Source organism: Danio rerio, chromosome 8 (assembly GCF_052040795.2).
Source record: "Danio rerio strain M-AB ecotype USA chromosome 8, GRCz13ab, whole genome shotgun sequence".
NCBI classification, from domain to species: Eukaryota; Metazoa; Chordata; class Actinopteri; order Cypriniformes; family Danionidae; genus Danio; species Danio rerio.
In genome coordinates this window covers 9,247,501-9,270,997 of record NC_141028.1, presented here as the reverse complement: position 1 = coordinate 9,270,997, position 23,497 = coordinate 9,247,501, and the positions used below count along the sequence as shown (strand labels likewise).

The 23,497-nt window shown below is 35.5% G+C and overlaps 1 protein-coding gene across 2 annotated transcripts in view; it reads left to right on the top strand.

Moving 5' to 3' along the window:
- The first annotated feature begins 11,773 nt into the window (after positions 1–11,773).
- Positions 11,774–23,497, top strand: part of hdac6 (histone deacetylase 6) — a 50,613-nt gene continuing 38,889 nt past the window's right edge. The window contains exons 1-9 of one of the 2 annotated variants that reach the window (XM_087264226.1): positions 11,774–11,809; positions 15,702–15,797; positions 16,046–16,138; positions 19,809–19,894; positions 20,172–20,256; positions 20,342–20,382; positions 20,513–20,609; positions 22,906–23,003; positions 23,115–23,219. In XM_087264226.1, coding sequence (XP_087120352.1) covers positions 15,735–15,797; positions 16,046–16,138; positions 19,809–19,894; positions 20,172–20,256; positions 20,342–20,382; positions 20,513–20,609; positions 22,906–23,003; positions 23,115–23,219 — 668 coding nt within the window. In that variant the 5' untranslated portion in view covers positions 11,774–11,809; positions 15,702–15,734. Of the gene's footprint in view, positions 12,124–15,701; positions 15,798–16,045; positions 16,139–19,808; positions 19,895–20,171; positions 20,257–20,341; positions 20,383–20,512; positions 20,610–22,905; positions 23,004–23,114; positions 23,220–23,497 lie in introns of both variants that reach the window. The other variant, XM_087264225.1, reaches the window with a different exon arrangement.

Genomic DNA, 23,497 nt, shown 5'->3' with positions numbered 1-23,497 from the left:
CGTAACTGTTTAGTTAAATCGTCTTATATTTGTAAAAAACAATGGTATCACTTTATTTTGATGGTCCCTTTAGCACATTTTGTTGGATTTAAGATACACTGCATCTACATGCCAACTAATTCTCATTAGATTATAAGTAGACTGTTAGGTTGGGTTGGGGTTAGGGTTAGTGTAAGTTGACGTGTACTTGCAAAGTTTCTTATACTGAATGTTAAAATGTCTGCAAAATTGTGTCCAACAATGTATGTGTTGAATTTAAACAAGCAAATTAAATTCAGTAATGTTAGTAACTTAATTTGTTTGTATAAATTCAGCCCAAATAAATTGTTTACAATCTCTTAACTGAAAATTTAGTAAATACAAGCAATCATCATTCATTCATTTTCTAGTCAGCTTAGTCCCTTTATTAATCCGGGGTCGCCACAGCGGAATGAACCGCCAACTTATCCAGCAAGTTTTTACGCAGCGGATGCCCTACAAGCAATCATCTTTGAATCTTTTTTTTCAGTGTAGTCAGTTAAATGTTGAAGGAGCAGTATCAGCAGATATTAAGCAGACAGTCTGCTAATACTCAAATGAGAAGTAATTGGCATGTAGATGCAACTTTTAGTCAACAAAATGTGCATATAGGGACCATCAAAATAAAGTCTTACCAAAACAGTTAAGCTTACTTCATCGGTTTGTGTTGTGACAACATAAAGCAACTGTGTGGAATCAGCATTTTTACAGTGCACGTTTATTAAGCAATGCACTCAAAATTCCAGTTTTGATTCATTTACAGTAGAAAGGTGATATCCTTATGGAACATAACAATAAATGAAATATCTATCCTTTGACCCACTATACAAAACCTTTTTGGCTATTGACAAAATAAACCCATTCCACATAATAATTTTATAGTCAAAGGTGGCACATTAAAAGCTTTTTATTTGTTGAAATATTATTTCAAGTCCATCCATACACTCAAAGAATAGACTTTTTCTGCTTGTTCAAACTACTTATTTAAAATGAGCTGAAAGAACACAATTCTTGAGGTTTTTTGGGACAACTTAATTGTTTTACTGTATGTTCAATCTACTTACATTTGTAAAAACAATTAAGCTTACTTTATTGATTTGTGTTGTGAAAACAGTTCTATTGGAAAAAATAAACCCATGCAATAAGATTTATTTGCAGTCCAAAGTCAAAAATTAAAAGCTTTTTATTTATTTAAATATTTGAATTACATTGATTTTTATTTTGATTGAGTCATCTATGCACTCAAACAATGACATTTGTTCCTTGTTCAAAGTACTTATTTAAAATGAGTTGAAACTACACAGTTCTTAAGGTTTTTTTCTGAGACAACACAACAGTATCAGCAGATATTAGGCAGACAGTCTTCTAATACTCAAATGAAAATTAATTGCCATGTAGATGCAATGCAACTTTTAGTCAACACAATGTGCAACCATCAAAATAAAGTCTTACCAAAAGAATTAAACTTACTTTTTTGACAATTGAGTTGTGATGATTTGTGTTGTGACAACATGAAGCAATTGCGTAGAATTAGCATTTTTATAGAGTATGTTTATTAAGCATTGCACATTACCAATCAAAAAATTGAGTTTTGATTTATTTACAGTGTAAATGAATTTGAACCCATACAAAGTCTTTTTGTCTATTGGCAAAAATAAACCCATGCAATAAGAATTTTTAGAGTCCAGGTCACAAATAAAAAGCTTTTTATGTATTAAAATATTTTAATTATATTGACTTTTTTAAAGTCGTTCATGATTTTTTATACTTCTTATTTAAAATGATTTGAAGCAATACAATATTCAAGGTTTTTAGGGACAACTGAATTGTTTTATGTTCATCCACTTGACTTTGTAAAAACAATTGAGCTCACTTTTTTTTATCTTTAATTTATCTTGTGACAACCAGTGGTGTAAAGTAACTAATTACAAATACTCAAATTAATGTAATTGAGTAGTTTTTCTCAGGAATTGTACTTTACTAAGTTGTTGTAAAAATTGTGTACTTTTACTTTCCCTTGAGTACATTTTTAATGCAGTATTGGTACTTTTACTCCTCTACTTTCCTTCAACCTGCAGGCACTACTTTAATTTTTCTTGTCTATGAAGATTAGAAAAATCAGTCCTTTAATTGCTGTCTAAACAAATCGCACAGAAGGTAAATCACATCTTAATAAGCTATCTCAAGACATGGGCAATTTATAATTGCAGCAAATTGTTTGGAAGCATTAAAGGTGTCGAAGAAGATGTCCAAAATCTTTACCTGCCAGAGATTGTTTAGATGCATATCACCGATGAGAAGATGACGGATGTTTACTGTATGATGACTGAAATGGTCTTAAACAGTCAGCAGGCACAAAACGTCAACATTACCTCAGATTGACGTTGTACCCCAACGTAGTGGGGACGTTGCATTATGTTTGGAAATGAAAATCGGGTTGACGTCAGAACTCAACTTGTCTATGTCCAACCTAAATTTAACCAAATATCAATGTCTGATGATGATGATGTTACAGCTTGATGTTGTGTGGAAGTTACCACTATGACGTCTTTTAGACATTGGATTTTGGTTGCCATACCTGACGAATAAATGTCAGTATTTGACGTCAATGTGACGTTGGCTTGAGACGTTGGCTCGATGTTGGATTTTGGCCACTTTCTAAAACCTAAAATCGACCAAATATCAATGTCATTTCATGTTACTATTGAACATCAAAATAACATTGTCCTTAGGGTTAGGGTTAGGGCTTGATGTTGAATTTTTGTCACCTGATATCACAAATCTACCCTAATATGATGTATTATGGTGTTATGTACCTGCTGGGCTATAACTAAACGCACTACAGAATGTTACGTTTACACACACATGTGCAAATTACATGTAAACACATCAGCTTTTTACAGCATAATTCTCACTACTCTATGGTGACAACATAAAGGAATTGTGTAGAATCAGCATTTTTTAACAGTGTAATGTGAACCACAACCAGTGGTGGAAAGAGTACTGAGAAATCATACTCAAGTAAAAGTACCATTACTTGCCTAAAACTGTAGTGCAAGTAGAGTAAAAGTATCTGTTGTAAAAATTACTCAAAGTATGAGTAAAAAGTATCCCTTTCAAAAGTACTCAAGAGTAGTGGGTAGTGAGTATTACGCTTTTAAAAGCTGATGCATTTACATATAATTTGTGCATGTGTGTGTAAACGTAGCATTCTGTAGTGCATCTAGTTATTGCCCAGCAGACACACAACATCATAAGACATTAACATTAGGTTAGATTTAGGTTGTGATGTCAGGTGACCAAAAATCAATGTATTACCAGCATCTAAGGACAACGTTATATATTCAATAACAACATCAAATGACGTGGATATTTGGTTGACTTTAGGTTGTGTTGGAAAGTGACCAAAATCAACCAACGTCGAGCCAACATCTTAAACCAACATCATTTTGGCATCAAATCTGACACTTTCATGATTTTCATGGAAAAACGAAATGCAACATCCTCATGACACTGAGGTACAACTTTATTCTGACGTCATGTTGACATCTTGTGCCTGCTGGGTGTTTAAGGCCATTTCGATCATCATACAGTAAACATCCGTCATCTTCTCATTAGTGACATGCATCTAAACAGTCTCTGGGTCAATGCGTGTAAAGAATTTGGACATTGTGTACACTTTTAATGCTTCCAAACAGTTTGCTGCAATTACGAAGCGCACATGTTTTGAGGTAGGGTTGGGTATCGTTTGGGGTTATTTCAATAACGGTGCTAAATCGATACTTTTAAAACGGTACCGGTGCCAAAACGGTGCCTGAACCGATACTTTTTAACCACAAAATTATTTGACAAAAAAAATAATAATTTAATGATTACAATTGAACAATATAAATATATATTTATACTAAGTTTAAAGTAAACATCAATTCATATATTATATATTTGAATTGCATTAATATATTTATTTTGATCAACCTTTTGAGGTAGTTCATTATGATGCGATTTACCTTCTATGTGAGATTTGATTGTACTGGAATCACAGGACTGATTCTTCTAATCTTCATAGACAAGAAAAAATAAAATAGAGACTGGAGGTTGAAGGAAAATAGTGGTGTAAAAGTACTGATTACCAAGGCCAAACGGAATCTGCGGACGTTTTTTGCTATTTCTGCTGAGAATTTTGGTAAAAATCTGCGGATTTCTGCGGAATTATTTCAGGAGTATCCAGCGGAGTATCATAACTAAAACCTTAATATAGTAAATAAAAAGTAATAAATTACTAAATAAAAACTGAATAAATTCAGATTTAAACATTTACTCAAGTAAATAAACAGAATTAATAATGGGCTAAAAATCTGCAGAAATCTGTGGAAATCTGCAGAATTCTGCGGAAAATCTACGAAAAATCTGCGGAATTCTGCGGAAAATCTACGAAAAATCTGCGGAATTCTGCGCGTGCAGATTCCGTGTGGGCCTACTGATTACTGCACTAAAATGTACTTAAAAGTACACATTTTTAAAACTACTTACTAAATTACAATTCCTGAGAAAAACTACTCAATACAGTCATTTGAGTGGTTGTAATTAGTTAGTTTACACCACTGACCACAACTATTAAAAAAGGGAAATATTTTTAAATGCATGCACTGAAAAAAAATTCATTGGATTTACTATATTTTTTCAAGGTAAGTGGTTGCAAACAATGTATAAGGTGTGTATTTCAACAAACAAATTCAATTAGGTAATGTTCAACTTTAATTTGTTTCTTTAAATTCAATCCATATAAATTTTTTGCAAAAAAATTAGTATATCCAATGAATAATATTTTTCAGTATAGTTCTGAATGGCTGTCAATGAAAATAGGGTCAAATTCTTGACCCCTTAATAGAAACCATCCTAAAAAAGCATGTAATGGCAACCAAATCACACCGACTAGAAGATTTCCTCATCGCTTCTTATCAAGCATCACCTGCTTCTTAAACGACTCTTTCCAAAGACGTTATCAGCCAATTTATGAAGTGATGTTGCGGACGAAGGCAGCAGTTAGTTGAGTTTGGTGTGTGGAGCAGGAGGCCTCATCGCAAAGATGAAAATCAGCCTTCAGCCTCTTCTCCGCTGTTTGACGTGAATGGAAACGAGCGCTCGGCTGGACCTGTCCTGTGGTTGCTAATCTCTCCAAGTCATTCAGTAGCATTTCCCCCTCACCATGGAGCCGACTCCACCAGATAACACGGCTTCACCCTGAACGGAGGAAGCCGATGACAGAAAAAAAAAGCCAACAATGTACCTCATGTACCCAAGGTTTGAAAAAAAAAATAATAAAGCAGCAACATGTGTGTGTGTGCCATTGGCTGGAGGCTCTCTCAGTGCATCTCCTTTTCCCTTCTGCAGTGTTTCTGACAGAGTCCGGAAAACCAGAAGCCGCCTGCGTTGCACAATGGGGCTCCAGTGAAGCCTGTGGAGCAGAGCAGTGTGGTCAACCATGAGAGATGGAAACAGATGGAGGACAGGGGAGGGGTGCAGATATCATCGTCAGCCAGAGCTCAGCTAAAAACGCAGAGTCCACAGCCGTTTGCTCCAGAGTCACACCATGATTGAGAGTGATTGGAGATGCTGTTTTGGCTACAGGTCGCACCGTTAACGATTTTTTAGTGAATTACACATTATTAGGAACTGTGTTTGGCTGTAGGTCAGTTATGCAGTGTGTTACTGTATTTTAAAGCTGTATTGTCAACATTACTGTATATTTTACAGTAAAGACATACAGTTGAAGGCAGAATTATTAGCTCTGCTGTGAATTCTTTAATATTTCCTAAATGATGTTTTACAGATTCAGGAATTTTTCACAGTATTTCCTATAATATTTTTTCTTCTGGAGAAAGTCTTATTTGTTTAATTTCAGCTAGAATATAAGGAGTTTTATAACATTTTAAGGTCAATATTATTATCTCCCTTAAGCATTTTTTTCTGATTGTCTACAGCAGGGTTCCCAAACTTTTTAACCCTTAACCCCCAAAATAACAATTTCAGTGACTCAAGACCCCCAAAATCCTTGGAGGTGGTTATAAACATACAAGCACTGCACACAACAGTGCACACACACCAATAGAAACTATATAAACAAGCTTATTGACAACACAAAAATAGTGCAACAGTCTAACAACCATATAGAGTAGCTTAAAATGCAGAGTCCACAGCCGTTTACTCCAGAGCCGCACCATGACTGAGAGTGATTGGAGATGCTGTTGGGGCTACAGGTCGCACCGTTAACGATTTTTTAGTGAATTACACATTATTAGGAACTGTGTTTGGCTGTAGGACAGTTATGCAGTGTGTTACTGTATTTTAAAGCTGTATTGTCAACATTACTGTATATTTTACAGTAAAGACATACAGTTGAAGGCAGAATTATTAGCTCTGCTGTGAATTCTTTAATATTTCCTAAATGATGTTTTACAGATTCAGGAATTTTTCACAGTATTTCCTATAATATTTTTTCATCTGGAGAAAGTCTTATTTGTTTAATTTCAGCTAGAATATAAGGAGTTTTAAAACTATTTTAAGGTCAATATTATTAGCTCCCTTAATCATTTTTTTCTGATTGTCTATAGCAGGGTTCCCAAACTTTTCAGTCTGCAACCCCCAAAATAACAATTCCAGTGACTCAAGACCCCCAAAATCCTTGGAGGTGGTTATAAACATACAAACACTGCACACAACAGTGCGCACACACCAATAGAAACTATATAAACAAGCTTATTGACAACACAAAAATAGTGCAACAATCTAACAATCATATAGAGTAGCTTAAAATGCAGAGTCCACAGCCGTTTACTCCAGAGCCGCACCATGACTGAGAGTGGTTGGAGATGCTGTTGGGGCTAGAGGTCGCACCGTTAACGATTTTTTAGTGAATTACACATTATTAGGAACTGAGTTTGGCTGTAGGACAGTTATGAAGTGTGTTACTGTATTTTAAAGCTGTATTGTCAAAATTACTGTATATCTCACAGTAAAGACATACAGTTGAAGACAGGATTATTAGCTCTGCTGTGAATTCTTTAATATTTCCTAAATGATGTTTTACAGATTCAGGAATTTTTCACAGTATTTCCTATAATATTTTTTCTTCTGGAGAAATTCTTTTGTTTTTTCAGCTAGAATATAAGGAGTTTTATAACATTTTAAGGTCAATATTATTATCTCCCTTAAGCATTTTTTTCTGATTGTCTACAGCAGGGTTCCCAAACTTTTTAACCCTTAACCCCCAAAATAACAATTCCAGTGACTCACGACCCCCACTATCCTTGGAGGTGGTTATAAACATACAAGCATTGCTCACAACAGTGCACACACACCAATAGAAACTATATAAACAAGCTTATTGACAACACAAAAATAGTGCAACAGTCTAACAACCATATAATTTTTTGTAGTCATTATTCATTTGTTTAATTTAATATTAACCTCACTTAATGAGAATGGTGGGCAAAGTTTACAGCACAGGACTATTGTTGGTTTAATTTTGGAGACCCCCAATCGAAGGCTATGTTCAGTCGTGGCCTTTTTTTTAATGTGCATGAGTGCTGTAAATGTGTCAAAGTTAACATTGTGCTGTAAAATCTAACTCTAACTAACACTGTTGCTGTGTCATTAATCTAGCGTAATAACCCCAGGGGTTGCAATCCAATGGAAAAGGAATTAAAAGGCTGATGTTTTTTTTATTTGCATGTGTTTAATTTATAATAATAATAATTCCTTACATTTAAATAGCACTTTTCTAGACATTCAAAGCGCTTTACACATTGGGAGAATCACCTAATCCACCACCAGTGTGCAGCACCTGGATGAAGCGACAGCAGCCATATTGCGCCAGACCGCACACCATACACCAGCTGATTGTAGAGAGGAGACAGAGTGATGAAGCCAATTATGATATGGGGATGGTTAGGAGGCCATGATGGACAGAGGCCAGTGAGCAAATTTTGCTCTACTCATTTTCGAAGGATATGATTACCACGGAGAGTCAGGACCTCGGTTTAACATCTCATTCCAAAAGACAGCGCTCACTGAGCAGAATAGGGTCCCCTTCACTAAACTGGGGCGTTAGGACCCACACAGACTGCAGGTTGAGCGCCCCTGCTGACCAGACACAGCGCACACATGACAGTTTAAAGTATCGCACACCAGACGTGCACATTCACATGTTATTTAAAAATGAAACTAATCAGGTGGCGCGGCAGAAATATGAACAGTGTCCTGAGTCATTGCTGGGCGCTGCCGACTTGCGGCGCCAGTGTGTGCACCCTGATAGAAACCTATAGTGTGTTTACAATTCTGAAATGCGCAATGCTGCGCGTCACCGAGCGGTGCTTCTGGTATTGACCGCCTTCACACCACTTCTGGCAGCAACCTAACTTTCCCCTGTGGTCTCCCATCCAAGTACTTACCGGGCGCAGCCCTGCTTAGCTTCAGTGGGTAACCATGTAAGAGTTGCAGAGAGCTAGCTGCTTTAATAGTTAAATAACATACCGTTGAAGAGAGAATTATTAGCCCCTCTGTTGATTTTTTCCCCCCGTTTTCTGTTTAACGGAGAGAAGATTTTTCAACACATTTGTAAACATAATAGTTTTAATAACTCATTTCTAATTGATTTATTTCATCTTTGCCCTGGTGACAGTAAATAATATTTTACTAGAATTTTTTAAAGACACTTCTATACAGCCTAAAGTGACATTTAAAAGCTTAATTAGGTTAATTAGGCAGGTTAGGGTAATTAGGCAAGTTATTGTATAGCGATGGTTTGTTCTGTAGACTATTGGAAAATAAATAAGCCTAAAGAGGCTTATATTTTTGACCTTAAAATGGTGTTTAAAAAAATTTAAACTGCTTTTTTTCTAGCCGAAATAAAACAAATAAGACTTTATCCAGAAAAAAATATATATTATCAGACATACTGTGAACATTTCATTGCTCTGTTAAACATCATTTAGAAAATATTAAAAAAAGAAACTAAATTCAAAGGGGGGCTAATAATTCTGACTTCAACTGTGTATGAAATTTTTGGAAATCAACAGATATCAACAGAACAAACCATCATATTACAGTAATTTGCCTAATTATACTAACTTGCCTAGTTAACCTAATTAAAGTCTTTAAATGTCACTTTAAGCTGAATACTAGTATCTTAAAAAATAACTAGTCAAATATTATTTACTGTCTATTTACTGATAAAATACATCAGCTATTAGAAATCCGTTATGAAAACTATTATGTGTAGAAATGTGTTGAAAATTTTTCTCTGTTAAACAGAAGTAGGAGAAAAAAAATATACAGCGAGCTAATAATTCTGAATTCAACTGTACATTCATTTTCTTGTCGGCTTAGTTCCTTTATTAATCTGGGGTCGCCACAGCGGAATGAACCGCCAACTTATCCAGCATATGTTTTATGCAGCGGATGCCCTTTCAGCCGCAATCCATCTCTGGGAAATATCCACACACACATTCATACACTACGGACAATTTAGCCTACCCAATTCACCTGTACCACATGTCTTTGGACTGTGGGGGAAACCGGAGCACCCGGAGGAAACCCACGCCAACTCAGAGAGAACATGCAAACTCCACACAGAAACGCCAACTGAGCCGAGGTTCGAACCAGCGACCCAGCGACCTTCTTGCTGTGAGGCGACAGCACTACCTACTGCGCCACTGCTTCGCCAGACTCAACTGTACATTCAATTCTGTAAATACATATACAGCAAGATAAAGGTGCTGTAAATGTAAATACAGTATTTTGGCTGTAATTGATTTACAGTAAGTTAGGGCAAACTGCTGCAAGCGTGTTACTGTAGGTTCGACAGGAAAATGTTTACAGTGTAACTCTACTTTATTCATGTGTGTGAGATGCTGGACCACACAATCTGTTGTAAGGGTCAATCTTTTGGACATGAAAATCTGATTAAGTTGTATTTTGTTACTGACACAAGTTATTGGACAACAGTGGTTTGTTCTGTAGCCAATCACTGAAAATAAATGCTTAAGGGACATTAAGAAAACTTTCTCTAGAAGTAAATATAGGAAATACTATGAAAAATTTTGTTTTTCTAGTGATATTATTGAGCGTATAGCTGTTTTTACAAATTATTTGAAAGATTTTTGAGTTAAAGATTTTTTACATATATATTTATTGAAAACACTACAAATGTACAAATCCTGTCATTGTCCTTGTCCTCTGCCCAAATAAACCTACAGTTTTTTAAATCGTGTGCATAGCCATTATATTTCTGAAACCTTTTATTAGATTTGAATTACCCTCAAAGTCACTTCTTCCAATCAAATTAACCATAACATGTCTTAATTAGTAATAAATGAATCAAAACTTGCCACACACTGACCCCCAGCGTCCCTGCGCAGATTGCGGTGTTACCGACGTCATTTCAAAGCGCCCGCTCGCGCGCCTCACAGAAAAAGAAACGAGAAGATTGAAAAATCCCCAAAATAGTCCAGTCCTGAAGGGGGCGGGGCTTACATCGGGGCTTTTTTTTAATTATTTTTATTTTTTTATTGAATGCTTGAAAAGCAAAAACAACAAATGTAATGAAACAAACAACAACAATCCAGTTTTTTTTTGTCATTTAGTCCAAGATAAATGCCAAGTTCTTCATCAGGTCCTTGTTCTTATTGTTTTTTAAGTTGGTTGATCCCGCAATACACTCAAAAAAACATTTTCATTTCAATTTTAAATCCAGGGAAAAAAGGTTTACACTTACAAAACTTGCTCTTGTGAATAGGAAAATTTGGCCAACAAAAAAAAACAAGGTTCATGAAATAAGTATTGTCATGTGCGTTTCTTTGGTGGTTATTATTGTTATATATATATGTCTATATATATATATATATATATATATATATATATATATATATATATATATATATATATATATCACAGTTATGAATAAATGAAGGCAAAGGGGTAAAATAATAATTACTAAAATATTTAATTAACCAAATTAAATGTACATAATGCTTCATATGCTCTTCTGTTTCGACACTGTAAAACCCCAAAACTTAAGGTAACTCAAACTATTTGAGGAAACCGATTGCATCAAACCATTTAAGTTCAAAAACTAATCCTAATGAGTACTGTGAACTTAATTTATTTGAGTAAATGAAGCAATTTGAGCACAGTAAAACTCAATAAATGAAGAGAACTCAAACCAACTGAGTACTGTAAAACTCACTAAGTTAAGGCAACTTAAACCGTTTGAGGAAACCAATTGCTACTAATCATTTAAATTTAGTTAAAAACTAATCAGAGTATTGTGAACTTACTCCATTTAAGTTGAAGTAATGAGGTATTTAAATATCTTATTGCTTTCAACACAGTTTAAAAGTCTCAGTAGAATAAACTTCCAGTATATTTTGAGTTAACTGCTCTCATTTCATTTGATAAAATTGACTGTTTTGTTTTGTACAGCGTATTGTTACACAGTGTAGTGGCACTGTAGTTTAATTTCTTTTATAAAATGTTCACAATTTGGCTTAGCTTTAGCCCATTTATTTACATAAATGTGATATTTTCAAAGCCATGCTATTAGCTGCATTAAAAATAAGTCGCTTATTGGTTAAATCCGCCCCTTAATCAAAGTGTAGAATGATGAACTTTGGCTGGTGCTCTATGGAGGATTGAGTGTTTTGGGCCACCGCGCGCCCCCTGCTGGAGGAATTGATTAATCCTAGCTAGAATCAATACTGAGCGACATCTGAGGCGCTGAACACAGTTGGGCGTGAGTTAGCCGTTAGCATTTACTAGCAATTATTGAATAGCTATTTTTATGATCAGTTTTAGTGAATATTGAACGTATTTGCTGTCTGGTGCCCGCTTTATAACGTTCGTTTTTCACTTTCATGTGCAGTTCAAAGAGGAACAACAGGCTAGGATACTTAAAAAGGGCAGAAAGCTTGAGACTCAAATGACTGGAATATTGTTGTTTTTTCATAAAATCTGAATTTCACGGTGTGCTTTAAAAAAACAAAACAAAATATATCTGACTACAGATCTTTCTTATCCTCTCATTTACGTCGTATAATTTTGAAAACAGTAAGTAAAACCTGTTATTTACACTCTTGTGACATCTGTCACTTTTTAACATTCATTTTCTGATCAACATACAATCCTCCATTTTGATATTTCATTACATTTGCAGATGATATGGTCTAAATATTTGATTTGTGGAAAAGGAAGATTTGTATTTTTTAAAATCATTTTAATGTATTTATTAGTAATAATTGTATTTTATTATTATTATTATTTATTATTATTATTATAAGTGTTTCATAAAACAGACACAACATTTATGCATCTGGCAAACAAATTTATCCAAAGTGGTTTGGATTTACACTAAATTTACACTTTTATTTCTTCTTTTTGTAAGTGACTTGTTTTGCTTTGTTTTTTTGTTTTTTTTCTGGGATTTGTTTCCAAGACCTTTGTGATGCTAGCCCAAATACTCTGCTATTTGAGTCTAAACTTTATCCAAATTTTATGTCACAAATATAAAATTTTTCTGTCAATTCAATAATCAGGGTGTCCGTGAGGTCCTAAAATGTCCTAAATTTCAAAAACTAAATTCTTGGCCTTAAAAAAAGTCTTAAATTCATTGTAATGTTGTGATGTAGTTCTTTAATCATTTTAAACAGGTTTTAATTTCATGTAAAGCTACCCAATCGGGCTAACACCCATCCAATCATTAACAATTTAGTTCAATAAAAGTTTTAAGAAACATTTCTTTATGAACTCTATTTACTTATTAATATAGTTTAAATGTCTTCCTTACAATAATATTTAGTTTTTGACTTGGCCATTACTAAAATCTTAATGTTTAGGCTTATGTTTGTCTAAAATTTCTTTCATAATGGTCTTTAAAAGGTCTTAAATGTCTGAAATTTGACTTGATGAAACCCGTAGAAACCTTTTTAGGCCAACATACACTGTAAAAATTTCAGGGTTTCGCACAATTCCTTCATGTTACCCTAACACAAATCAGTTTGGTTAACTTAATCTTTTAGAATTTTAATAAAAATCAATAATCTTTCAATATCATTTTTAAAACTATTATTAAACTATTAACTGTTCCATGTAACCAATCACCTAATTGAGACTTTTATTTATTTATTTATTTGCTTGTTTGTTTATTTTGTTTATTTATTATTTTTCTGTCTACCTGTTTCTAGTATTTTTATGTAGCTAATCACAGAACAAAAAACTGTTTCATAAAAAAGACACAACATTTATGCATCTGGAAAACACTTTTATCTAAAGTAATTCGGATTTACACTAAATTTACACTTTTCGTTTCTTCTTTTTGTTAGAGACTGTTGTTTTGCTTTGTTTTTCCCTGGGATTTGAACCCAAAACCTTTGCGATGCTAACCCAAATGCACTACTATTTGAGCTGCATGAGGAATAAACTTTATGGATAAAATTTATGTGACAAATATTTAATTTTTCTGTCAATTCAATAGTCATGCTGTCCGCGAGGTCCTAAAATGTCCTAAATTTCAGAAACCAAATTTTAGGTCTTAAAAAGTCTTAAATTCACTGAATTATTGTGTTGTAGGTCTTGAATCATTTTAAACAGGTCCTAATTTTCCTATGTCTGTAGGAACATCCATCCAATCACTAACAATACATTTCAATAAAGGTATATTTTTTACCTCTATTTACATTTTTAGATGGTTTAATCATCTTCCTTAAATTAACATTGGTTTTTAATGTTTTTTAAGGTTTTAAAAAAATATTTATCCATCTTTAAGTCTGAAATTTCTTTAATAATGGTCTTAAAATGGTCTTAAAAAGTCAAAACTAAGCAGATCATCTTTGAGAGCCCAACATGCACTGATGTTGAGTATCACACAATTCCTTGATGTTATCCCAACACAAATTGGTTTAGTCATTGTAATTGTTTTTTCTTATTTAAGTGGATTGAGCATAAAACAATTAAGTTATCCCTAAAAAAACGTAAGAATTATGTTGGTTCAACTCGTATTAAATAAGTACTTTGAACAAGGATTCATTAATTTTCCTTTGGCTTATTCCCTTTATTCATCAGGGCTAACTGCAACGCAATGAACCGCCAACTTATACATCGTATATTTTACACAGCGGATGCCCTTCCAGCTGCAACCCAGTACTGGGAAACACTCATACACACACATATACTTCAGCCAATTTATTTTATTTAATTAGCCTACTGTATAGCGCATGTCTTTAGACTGTGGGGGAAACCGAGCACCTGGAGGAAACCCAGGCCAACACAGGGAGAACATGCAAACTCCACACAGAAATTCCAACTGACATAGTCAGGACTTGAATCAGCGACCTTCTTGCTGTGAGTCGACAGTGCTAACCACTGAGCCACTGTGTCGCCATATTGAACAAGCAGCAAAAGTATGTTTTGAGTGTATGTAAATCGAAGAGCAGTTACTGAACAGATGGATACTTATTTAAAAATGTTTTTATTATTATTATTATTTAGTTTTGTTTCGATTTTTTGTGCATTAATTTTAGAATCAAACAAAAATGAAATCCCTTAAAATGCATGTGTCATTAACAGAAACATTCATGGACGAGTTATTAGTATTTTTATATTATTTTGCCTACAAAATTAAAACTATTTGCATCTGTGAACATTTCAATAATTATAATTTGAATAAAAATCAATTATCTTTTAAAATGATTTTAAAACTAATAAAGTATTAACCGTTCCATGTAATCTTTCACCTAATTAAGACTGACAAACAATTTTATTCAACGTGACTTAGCTTTACACTGAATTTACATAAAAAACAAAAACAAAAAAACAATTATATAAGTAACCCACAACTTTTGCGATGTTAATGCCAAAGCTCAAATATTCGAGCTCCTGGAGGAATAAACTTTACACAGAAAATTTATATCATAAATATAATTTATTTTTCTTTCTATTCAATAAAACTTAGCGGATCATCTGTGATAACCTAACCTATGTAGATTGAAGAGCAAATATTGAACAGATGGATACTTTTGAAAATGTTTTTACAATTTTACATTATTATTATTTATGTTTTTATTTAAATTATATGTAAATTAATTTTAGGATAAAACAAAAAGGAAATTCCTTAAAATACATGTTTGATTAACAGAAACTAACATAGGTAATTTAGTTGTTTTTATTTGTAATTTTGCTTACAAATTAAAATTACTAACATCTCTGATCATTTTAATAATTAGAATTTTCATAATCAATAATTTTCTAATTTACTTTTTAAATAAACTATTTATCATTCTGTATAACCTTTCCCTTACTGTGACTTTTGAATGGTTATTTATTTTTTTCATGACACGATGGCTCACGGCAAGAAGTTTGCTGGTTCATGCCCCATGTTGGCATGGGTTTCCTCTGGGTGCTTTAGGTGAATTTAATAAACTAAATTGGCCGTAGTGTATGTGTCTGAATGTGAGAGTGTATGGATGTTTCCCTGTACTGGGTTGCAGCTAAAAGGGCATCCGCTGCATAAAACATATTATGGAATAGTTGGCGGTTTATTCCGCTTTGGCGGCCCCTGATGAATAAAGGGACTAAAGAATGAATGAAGTTTTTTTCTGAGTACGTGTTTCTAACATCCTCTCTTTTTCAAGCTCTCTGTTGTGGATCTGTAAAATCTTCCCCTGATGGATGCGGTTCCAGATACCAAAGGTTCTTCAGGACCTCCGAGAGGAACGCCAGAAACAAAAGTGAGGGAATGTTTACAATCCAGCACCCTGAAAAAATTTTATTATTAACCATTTCATCATGACATGTTTCTGATTTGCTGTTTTTATCGGTGTCTAGTTAATAATCCACAGGTTTTCTCGAAGTTTGCCCACTTGATCTCTGCAGCGTCTCAGCTTGTTGTGCAGACTTTTAAATGTCAGGTGTGGGAGCTAGTGCTTTCTATTTTGAGCTAGATTTTCGTTTTAATAGTGAGTAATCTTTAAAACAGAACCATAAGAAGAATCTACAAGAGGCCAGGAGAAAAGGCAGAATGGATCGGAGTAAAGCTGAAGAGGAGATGAGCAATGAACTGGAAAATCTGGTAAACACTTCATCATAGTTACTCTTTTTCTAATGAAATCTGTCTGAAATATCAAAGTTGAAGTCAGAATTATTAGCCCTTCTGAATTATTAATAAATTGCTTCCTTGTCCTTATTTGTAAGTCGCTTTGGATAAAAGCGTCTGCTAAATGACTACATGTAAATGTAAATTATTAGCCCCCTGTATAGTTTTTTTCTCCTATCAGGGCTCAACAATAAGGACTGCCTGGTGGCCCGGGGCCAGCGTGCGAGGCGCTCTGGACAGTAGACAGAATTGTTACTGGCCCGATTCTTAGTGCCTTGTCACAAAAAGTTCAATTTGTCTGCAACTATTTGTCATTTGCATTTGAATACAGTCTTAGAATCAAGAAACAGTTTGTGCTTTTAAGCCTTTAAATGCTGCCTTCTCAGTGATGTTGTAAACACCATGTTGCTTTTTGGTTCCTTCTATCTGATTGGATGTTGTGAGCTTGTCGTTTTTTTGTAACCTGGTAAAAACCAGTACAGCGAAATGAATTTATGAGGCTAAAAGAATGTCTTGTTAGCAAAAATTTACGTGGGTACAATGCGAAGATATGCTCATTATACATGTTTTAACAGTTTAAAAATATAAAAATTCTAGATTCAAACACATTTTTGACACAATATTAAAAACATGTGGCTAAGAAATAGCTATTAACTTAACTTTTTTTTTGGTGGGGCCAGTGAAAATATTGGCAGGGCAAGTAAAAATCTGTACCGCTGGCCCAATCGGGCCAGTAAAAAAAATCCTTAGCGTTGAACCCTGCCTATTTCTGTTTAACGGAAAGAAGTTTTTCTCAACACTTTCCTGAACATAATAGTTTTAATAACTCATTTCTAATAACTGATTTCTTTTGGGCGAAACAGTGGCGTAGTAGGTAGTGCTGTCGTCTCACAGCAAGAAAGTCGCTGGTTCGAGCCTCGGATCAGTTGCTGTTTCTGTGTGGAGTTTGCATGTTCTCCCTGCGTTCCCGTGGGTTTCCTCCGGGTGCTCCGGTTTCCCCCACAGTCCAAAGACATGCGGTACAGGTGAATTGGGTAGGCTAAATTGTCCGTAGTGTATGAGTGTGTGTGTGAATGTGTGTGTGGATGTTTTCCAGAGATCGGTTGTGGCTGGAAGGGCATCCGCTGCGTAAAAACTTGCTGGATAAATTGGCGGTTCATTCTGCTGTGGCGACCCCGGATTAATAAAGGGACTAAGCCGACAAGAAAATGAATGAATGATTTCTTTTGTCTTTGCCATGATGACAGTACATAACATCTCCTCATGGAATCCATAGTAGCCATTACACTTTCTCCCTCCAATAGCAAGTAATACACATATTTCCATCTTCATATGGTTATGAAAATCTCTTGACAACACTATGGGGATTTCCTAGGTTTCTTCTTTGTGTGTGTTTGGCATTTCCATGTGAGAGCCCCCTCTGGCCGTTGGATGAGATTTATACTGATCACACAACCATATTTCATTAACAAGATGTGCATGACAATCGCAGCTTTGCTCAGTTGTGTTTGCAATTTCATTTTGATTATTCAATCAGATCTACACAAAATCACAAATAGCTTGTAGAATAGCAAGAACATTTGGATTTTTCCCAACAATGCCAATCTGCTTGCTAAGTCCTACACAACTTCTGGGTCCAAGCGCTCTATCAAACTTTATATACACTCACCGGCCACATTATTAGGTACACTTTACTAGTACCAAGTTGGACCCCCTTTTGTCTTCAGAACTGCCTTAATCCTTCATGACATAGATTCAACAATGTACTGGAAATATTCTTCGGACATTTTTTTTCATATTGACTTGATAGCATCACGCAGTTGCTGCAGATTTTGTCGGCTGCACATCTATAATGCGAAACTCCCGTTCCACCACATTGAAAAGGTGCTCTATTGGATTGAGATCTGGTGACTGTGGAGGCCATTTGAGTACAGTGAACTCATTGTCATGTTCAAAAAACCAGCCTGAGATGATTCACACTTTATGACATGGCGCATTATCCTTCTGGAAGTAGCAATCAGAAGATGGGTACGTTGTGGTCATAAAGGGATGGACATGGTCAGCAACAATACTCAGGTTGGCTGTGGTGTTGACACCATGCTCAGTTGGTACTAATGAGCCCAAAATGTGCAAAGAAAATATTCCCACACCATTACACCACCACCAGCAGCCTGAATCGTTGATACAAGGCAGGATGGATCCATGCTTTCATGTTATTGAAGCCAAATTCTGACCCTACCATCTGAATGTCACAGCAGAAATCGAGACTCATCAAACCAGACAACATTTTTACAATCTTCGATTGTTTAATTTGTGAACCTGTGCAAATTGTAGCCTCAGTATTCTGTTCTTAGCTGACAGGAGTGGCACCCGGTGTGGTCTTTTGCTGCTTTAGCCCATCCGCCTCAAGGTGTTCAGAGATGCTCTTCTGCATTCTTTAGTTGTAACGAGTGCTTATTTGAGTTACAGTTGCCTTTAATAATAATAATAATAATTAATAATTCCTTACATTTCTATAGCGCTTCTCTGGGCACTCAAAGCGCTTTACACAGTGGGGGGAATCCACCACCAGTCTAATCTACCACCAGTGTGCAGCATCCACCTGGATGACGCGACGGCAGCCATTTTGCGCCAGACCGCACACCACACACCAGCTGATTGGTGGAGAGAAGACAGTGATGCAGCCAATTGAATATGGGGAGGGTTAGGAGGCCATGATGGACAAAGGCCAGTGGGCAGATTTGGCCAGGATGCCGGGGTAAACCCCTACTCTTTTCGAAGGACATCCTGGGATTTTTAACGACCACAGAGAGTCGGGACCTTGGTTTAACGTCTCATCCGAAAGACGGCGCTCACTGAGCAGTATTGCATCCCCGTCACTATACTGGGGCATTAGGACCCACACAGACCGCAGGTTGGGCGCCCCCTGCTGGCCTCACTAACACCACTTCCGGCAGCAACCTAGTTTTCCCATGTGGTCTCCCATCCAGGTGCAGACCGGGCGCAGCCCTGCTTAGCTTCAGTGGGCGACCATGTGAGAGTTGCAGAGAGCTAGCTGCCTTTCTATCAGCTTGAACCAGTCTGGCCATTCTCCTCTGGCATTAACAAGGCATTTGCACCCACAGAATTGCCGCTCACTGGATATTTCCTCTTTTTCGGACCATTCTCTGTAAACCCTAGAGATGGTTGTGCGTGAAAATCCCAGTAGATCAGCAGTTTCTGAAATCAGACATGCTCGTCTGGCACCAACAACCATGCCACAGTCAAAGTAACTTCACCCTTCTGATGCTCGGTTTGAACTGCAGCAAATCATCCTGACCATGTCTACATGCCTAAATGCATTGAGTTGCTGCCATGTGATTGGCTGATTAGAAAATTGCTTTAACAAGCAGTTGGACAGGTGTACCTAACATAGTGGCCGGTGAGTGTATGTGTACAGTATATATCTATCTCCAAGACTTTAAAAATGAATATTTAACTGAAGTAAAAAAAAAAATAATTTCATGAACAAATATATATATAAAAATTATTTGTTTACTTCAGTTATGAGCATGCAGTATATATATTTTTATCTGCGTGTAATCACATGCTCAGAGGTAGAGTTCTTTCAGAATGGTTGATAAATATTTTGGGATTGTTTTTCTAGGATGTTCAAGGAAAGAGCAAAGCGACAGGAACAGGTCTTGTATATGTAGATGCCTTCACTCGCTTTCACTGCCTCTGGGATGCCAGGTAAGGCCTTAGGATAATTAAACCCATGACAATAATGTGCATAAAACTGAAAAACTTCTTGATAAAATGAACACATCTTATCTTATAAGATGCATTCAGAAATGTCCTTTGGTCCTATGCACTAATGCTGTATTTACCTTAAATGAGCATAAGTTTTAAGAACAATAACTATTTTTGTGATTGCATCAATGAAAGCTGCCTACATTCATAGAAGTTCTCTTAGTTATGGTTTATAGAAGTTATTATAATGGCTGATTTTGTCGTTTTGTTTTAACAGTCATCCAGAGTGTCCAGCGAGAGTGAGCACGGTAATGGAGATGCTGGAGACTGAGGGTCTGCTGGGACGCTGTGTACAAGTGGAGGTAGAAATACACATCTATTGATGTTATTTTGAACGTATATTACCTGTATTCCTCTTGCATTGAATAGTTTGTTAATGCATTTTAGGCTAGAGCTGTGACAGAAGATGAGCTGCTACTCGTGCACACGTAAGTTTGTGTCATGGTTTAAGATTATAAGACTGACACTGATTATTGTGTAGGAATTGTTTTAGGATTATCTCATGTCGCATGGGTGTGTATGTGTGCGTGTGCTTTGCGTGTGTGTTTGGTATGACAGGAAAGAGTATGTAGAACTGATGAAATCCACACAGAACATGACAGAGGAAGAGCTGAAGACTCTTGCTGAGAAATATGACTCGGTTTACCTGCATCCTGTAAGTCCTCTTCAGTCTTCAATTTTAGGTGAAGTCAGAATTATTAGCCCTCCTGTTGAATTTGAATTCTTTCTAAACATAATAGTTTTAATAACTAATTTCTAATAACTGATTTCATTTGTCTTTGTCATGATGACAGCGCATAAAATTTGACTAGATATTTTTCAAGATACTAGTATTCAGCTTAAAGTGACATTTGAAGGCTTAACTAAGTTAATTACGCAAGTTAGGGTAATCACGCAAATCATTGTATAACGATGGTTTGTTTTGTAGACAATCAAAAAAATATATAGCTTAAAGGGGCTATTAATATTGACCTTAAAATGGCTTTAAAGATTTTTTTAAAACTGCTTTAATTCAAGCCGAAATAAAACAAATAAGACTTTCTGCCGGAAGAAAAATTCCCTGCTCTGTTAAACATAATTTGGGAAATGTTTAAAAAAGAAATTCACAGGAGTTCTGATAATTTTGACTTGAACATATAGTCAGTAACTCTGTTCTAAATCAGAACCAGACATTCCTAGTTAAGTCACCATAAAGTTAATATAGAGCTTGAGAAATGCTCCTAAACATGAATCAGTAACTGCTATATTGGCCCCTTGTTTTGACAACAGTGACATTTTAACATGTTTACATAATAGGATAAAAATAATCCATCCTGCCAAAGGGTAGTACATATATGGTTTCAAGCAAAGTGCAAATTACAGGGGGGTTTGGGGGGTGGGGGTGGGGGTGGGGGGTTGGGGGGGGGGGGGGGGGGGGGGCTGACCCCCGTAATTAACTCCCAAAGGACATCAGCTCTTTAATAGTGAGAAATAGTTTTCTCTGATTTATATCTTAAATAATAATGTAAATAATATAAATAATATATTTAAATATACATTTTACCACCCCTATAACGGTTCATACCATTGTGAATGCATAATCAGTCTATGCGAGAAATCCATCTGTGCGAGAAAAATATTAATTTGATGGCCTGAAACTGGCATGTACACCACAGATGGACATTGTAAGTGTTAAAAAGACATTTTTTCTAGTAAAATAGCTGTTTTGTATAGATTTAGCTTAAAAGTAAAGTCAAATTAGACACATAGGGCTCTATTTTGATGATCCAGGCGCAAAGTCGAAAGCGCAGGGCGCAAAAGCATTAAGGGCGTGTCTGAATCCACTTTTACTATTTTAAAAATCTGCTCTGTGCCGTGGCGCATGGTCTAACAGGGTTGAGCTTATTCTCTTAATGAGTTATAGGTGTGTTTTGAGAATAAACCAATCAGAGTCTTATCTCCCAGTCCTTTTAAGAGTCAGTTGCGTCGCGCCATAATCGCATTTGCTATTTACATGTTGAACTTAGTAAGTGGAATAACTGAACGCTTTACTAAAGAGAAAACAGTTAAACAGAGCATCTGCAGCAAGAGAATGAGAGATGAGCCTACTCATTGTTTACTTTCACTTTCACTCTCTTTTGTGGATAAGGAAACGTGTTGTGTGCACAGACATCCATTAGCCTACATAATTAATTTTGTTTGTTAAGTGCAAAGATTTGTTTCAAAACTATTTCTAAATTCAGTTCTCATTTCCAGCAAACGAATAAATGAACAATAATAACGAAGTGTGGTCAAACAACTGAGTTATGTCCAAACACACATGCTGTGCCCCATATAGTCTAAAACCTGACAGGTTTATCTAAGCTTGTTTTTAATAGAGCAAAATAAATATGCAGATAATAAATAATACTGCTAATAATGATAACATCATTCAGAAGCAAATAGTCATGAGTAAACTGAAAAAGCCTCCTGAGATGAAGAAGGCATGAAGGAGTGGATTTTATATTTATGTAGGCTAGAAAATAATAATTTTTGTAATATTTTATTCCTGTAATTATTTTTCATTTGTAAAGACATTTGTGAATTGCTGTACATCCTGTGTGTATAAAGAAATGTTTAAGCGAGGCGTTCAGCTGACAACAATAGCCTTGCGCTTCATTGCGCCGTGTGTATGATAGGGCTCATAGTTTTCATAGTTTAACCCAAAGTAACCTGTGAAATAGCTAATCAGACATTACTGTAAATCAGAATGCACTAAATATCCCTTAAAACACTTAAAAAATGAAATATGTTTTATTAATAATTTAGATGTAATTTAAACAAATACAATAATTTAATTAATCAAGCATGTGTTACGCAAATGAACATTAGCAAATATGTTGACACCCCCCATTCGTCAAGGTGTAATTTGCATCCTGCTTTTAAGTAACATGATGACCATTTTAAATGAAACCAATTCAATTCCACACCAGGGGTTTTTCAGCTCCGCCTGTCTGTCAGTGGGATCAGTTCTCCAGCTGGTGGATAAGGTGATGACATCACAGCTGCGTAATGGCTTCTCCATCAACAGGTGTCACTGCATCTCTTCTTCTCAACAAATCAGATATATCTTTTTTATTATTATTTTTTTATTTTTATTTTTATTTACATGGAGTTGATATTGTCTTTTGTAAACACACAGGCCTCCAGGTCACCATGCTCAGGCAAATAAGATGAACGGCTTCTGTATGTTTAATAATCTGGCCATAGCAGCACGATATGCTCAGAAACGACACAGGGTTCAACGGTGAGTCTGCTTTCTTTCTTTACCATGATATGCTTAGATACACATGAAAGATATTATGAATAGCTACATTTTGCTGGTCTTACTGTGAGCGATCATATGATATATCTTTGTCGATATTAAGAGTCAAAATCGTTTTTCATATGTAGTGACTTGTAAAGTGATTTTTTATTTCATTAATATTTATTTAGCAGAGAGGTTCTAAACCTTTTTCACTGCAAGGCCCACCTTTTTCTCCAAATAATATAGAGAAAATGCTTATTTTAAAGCATTAGCAAAAC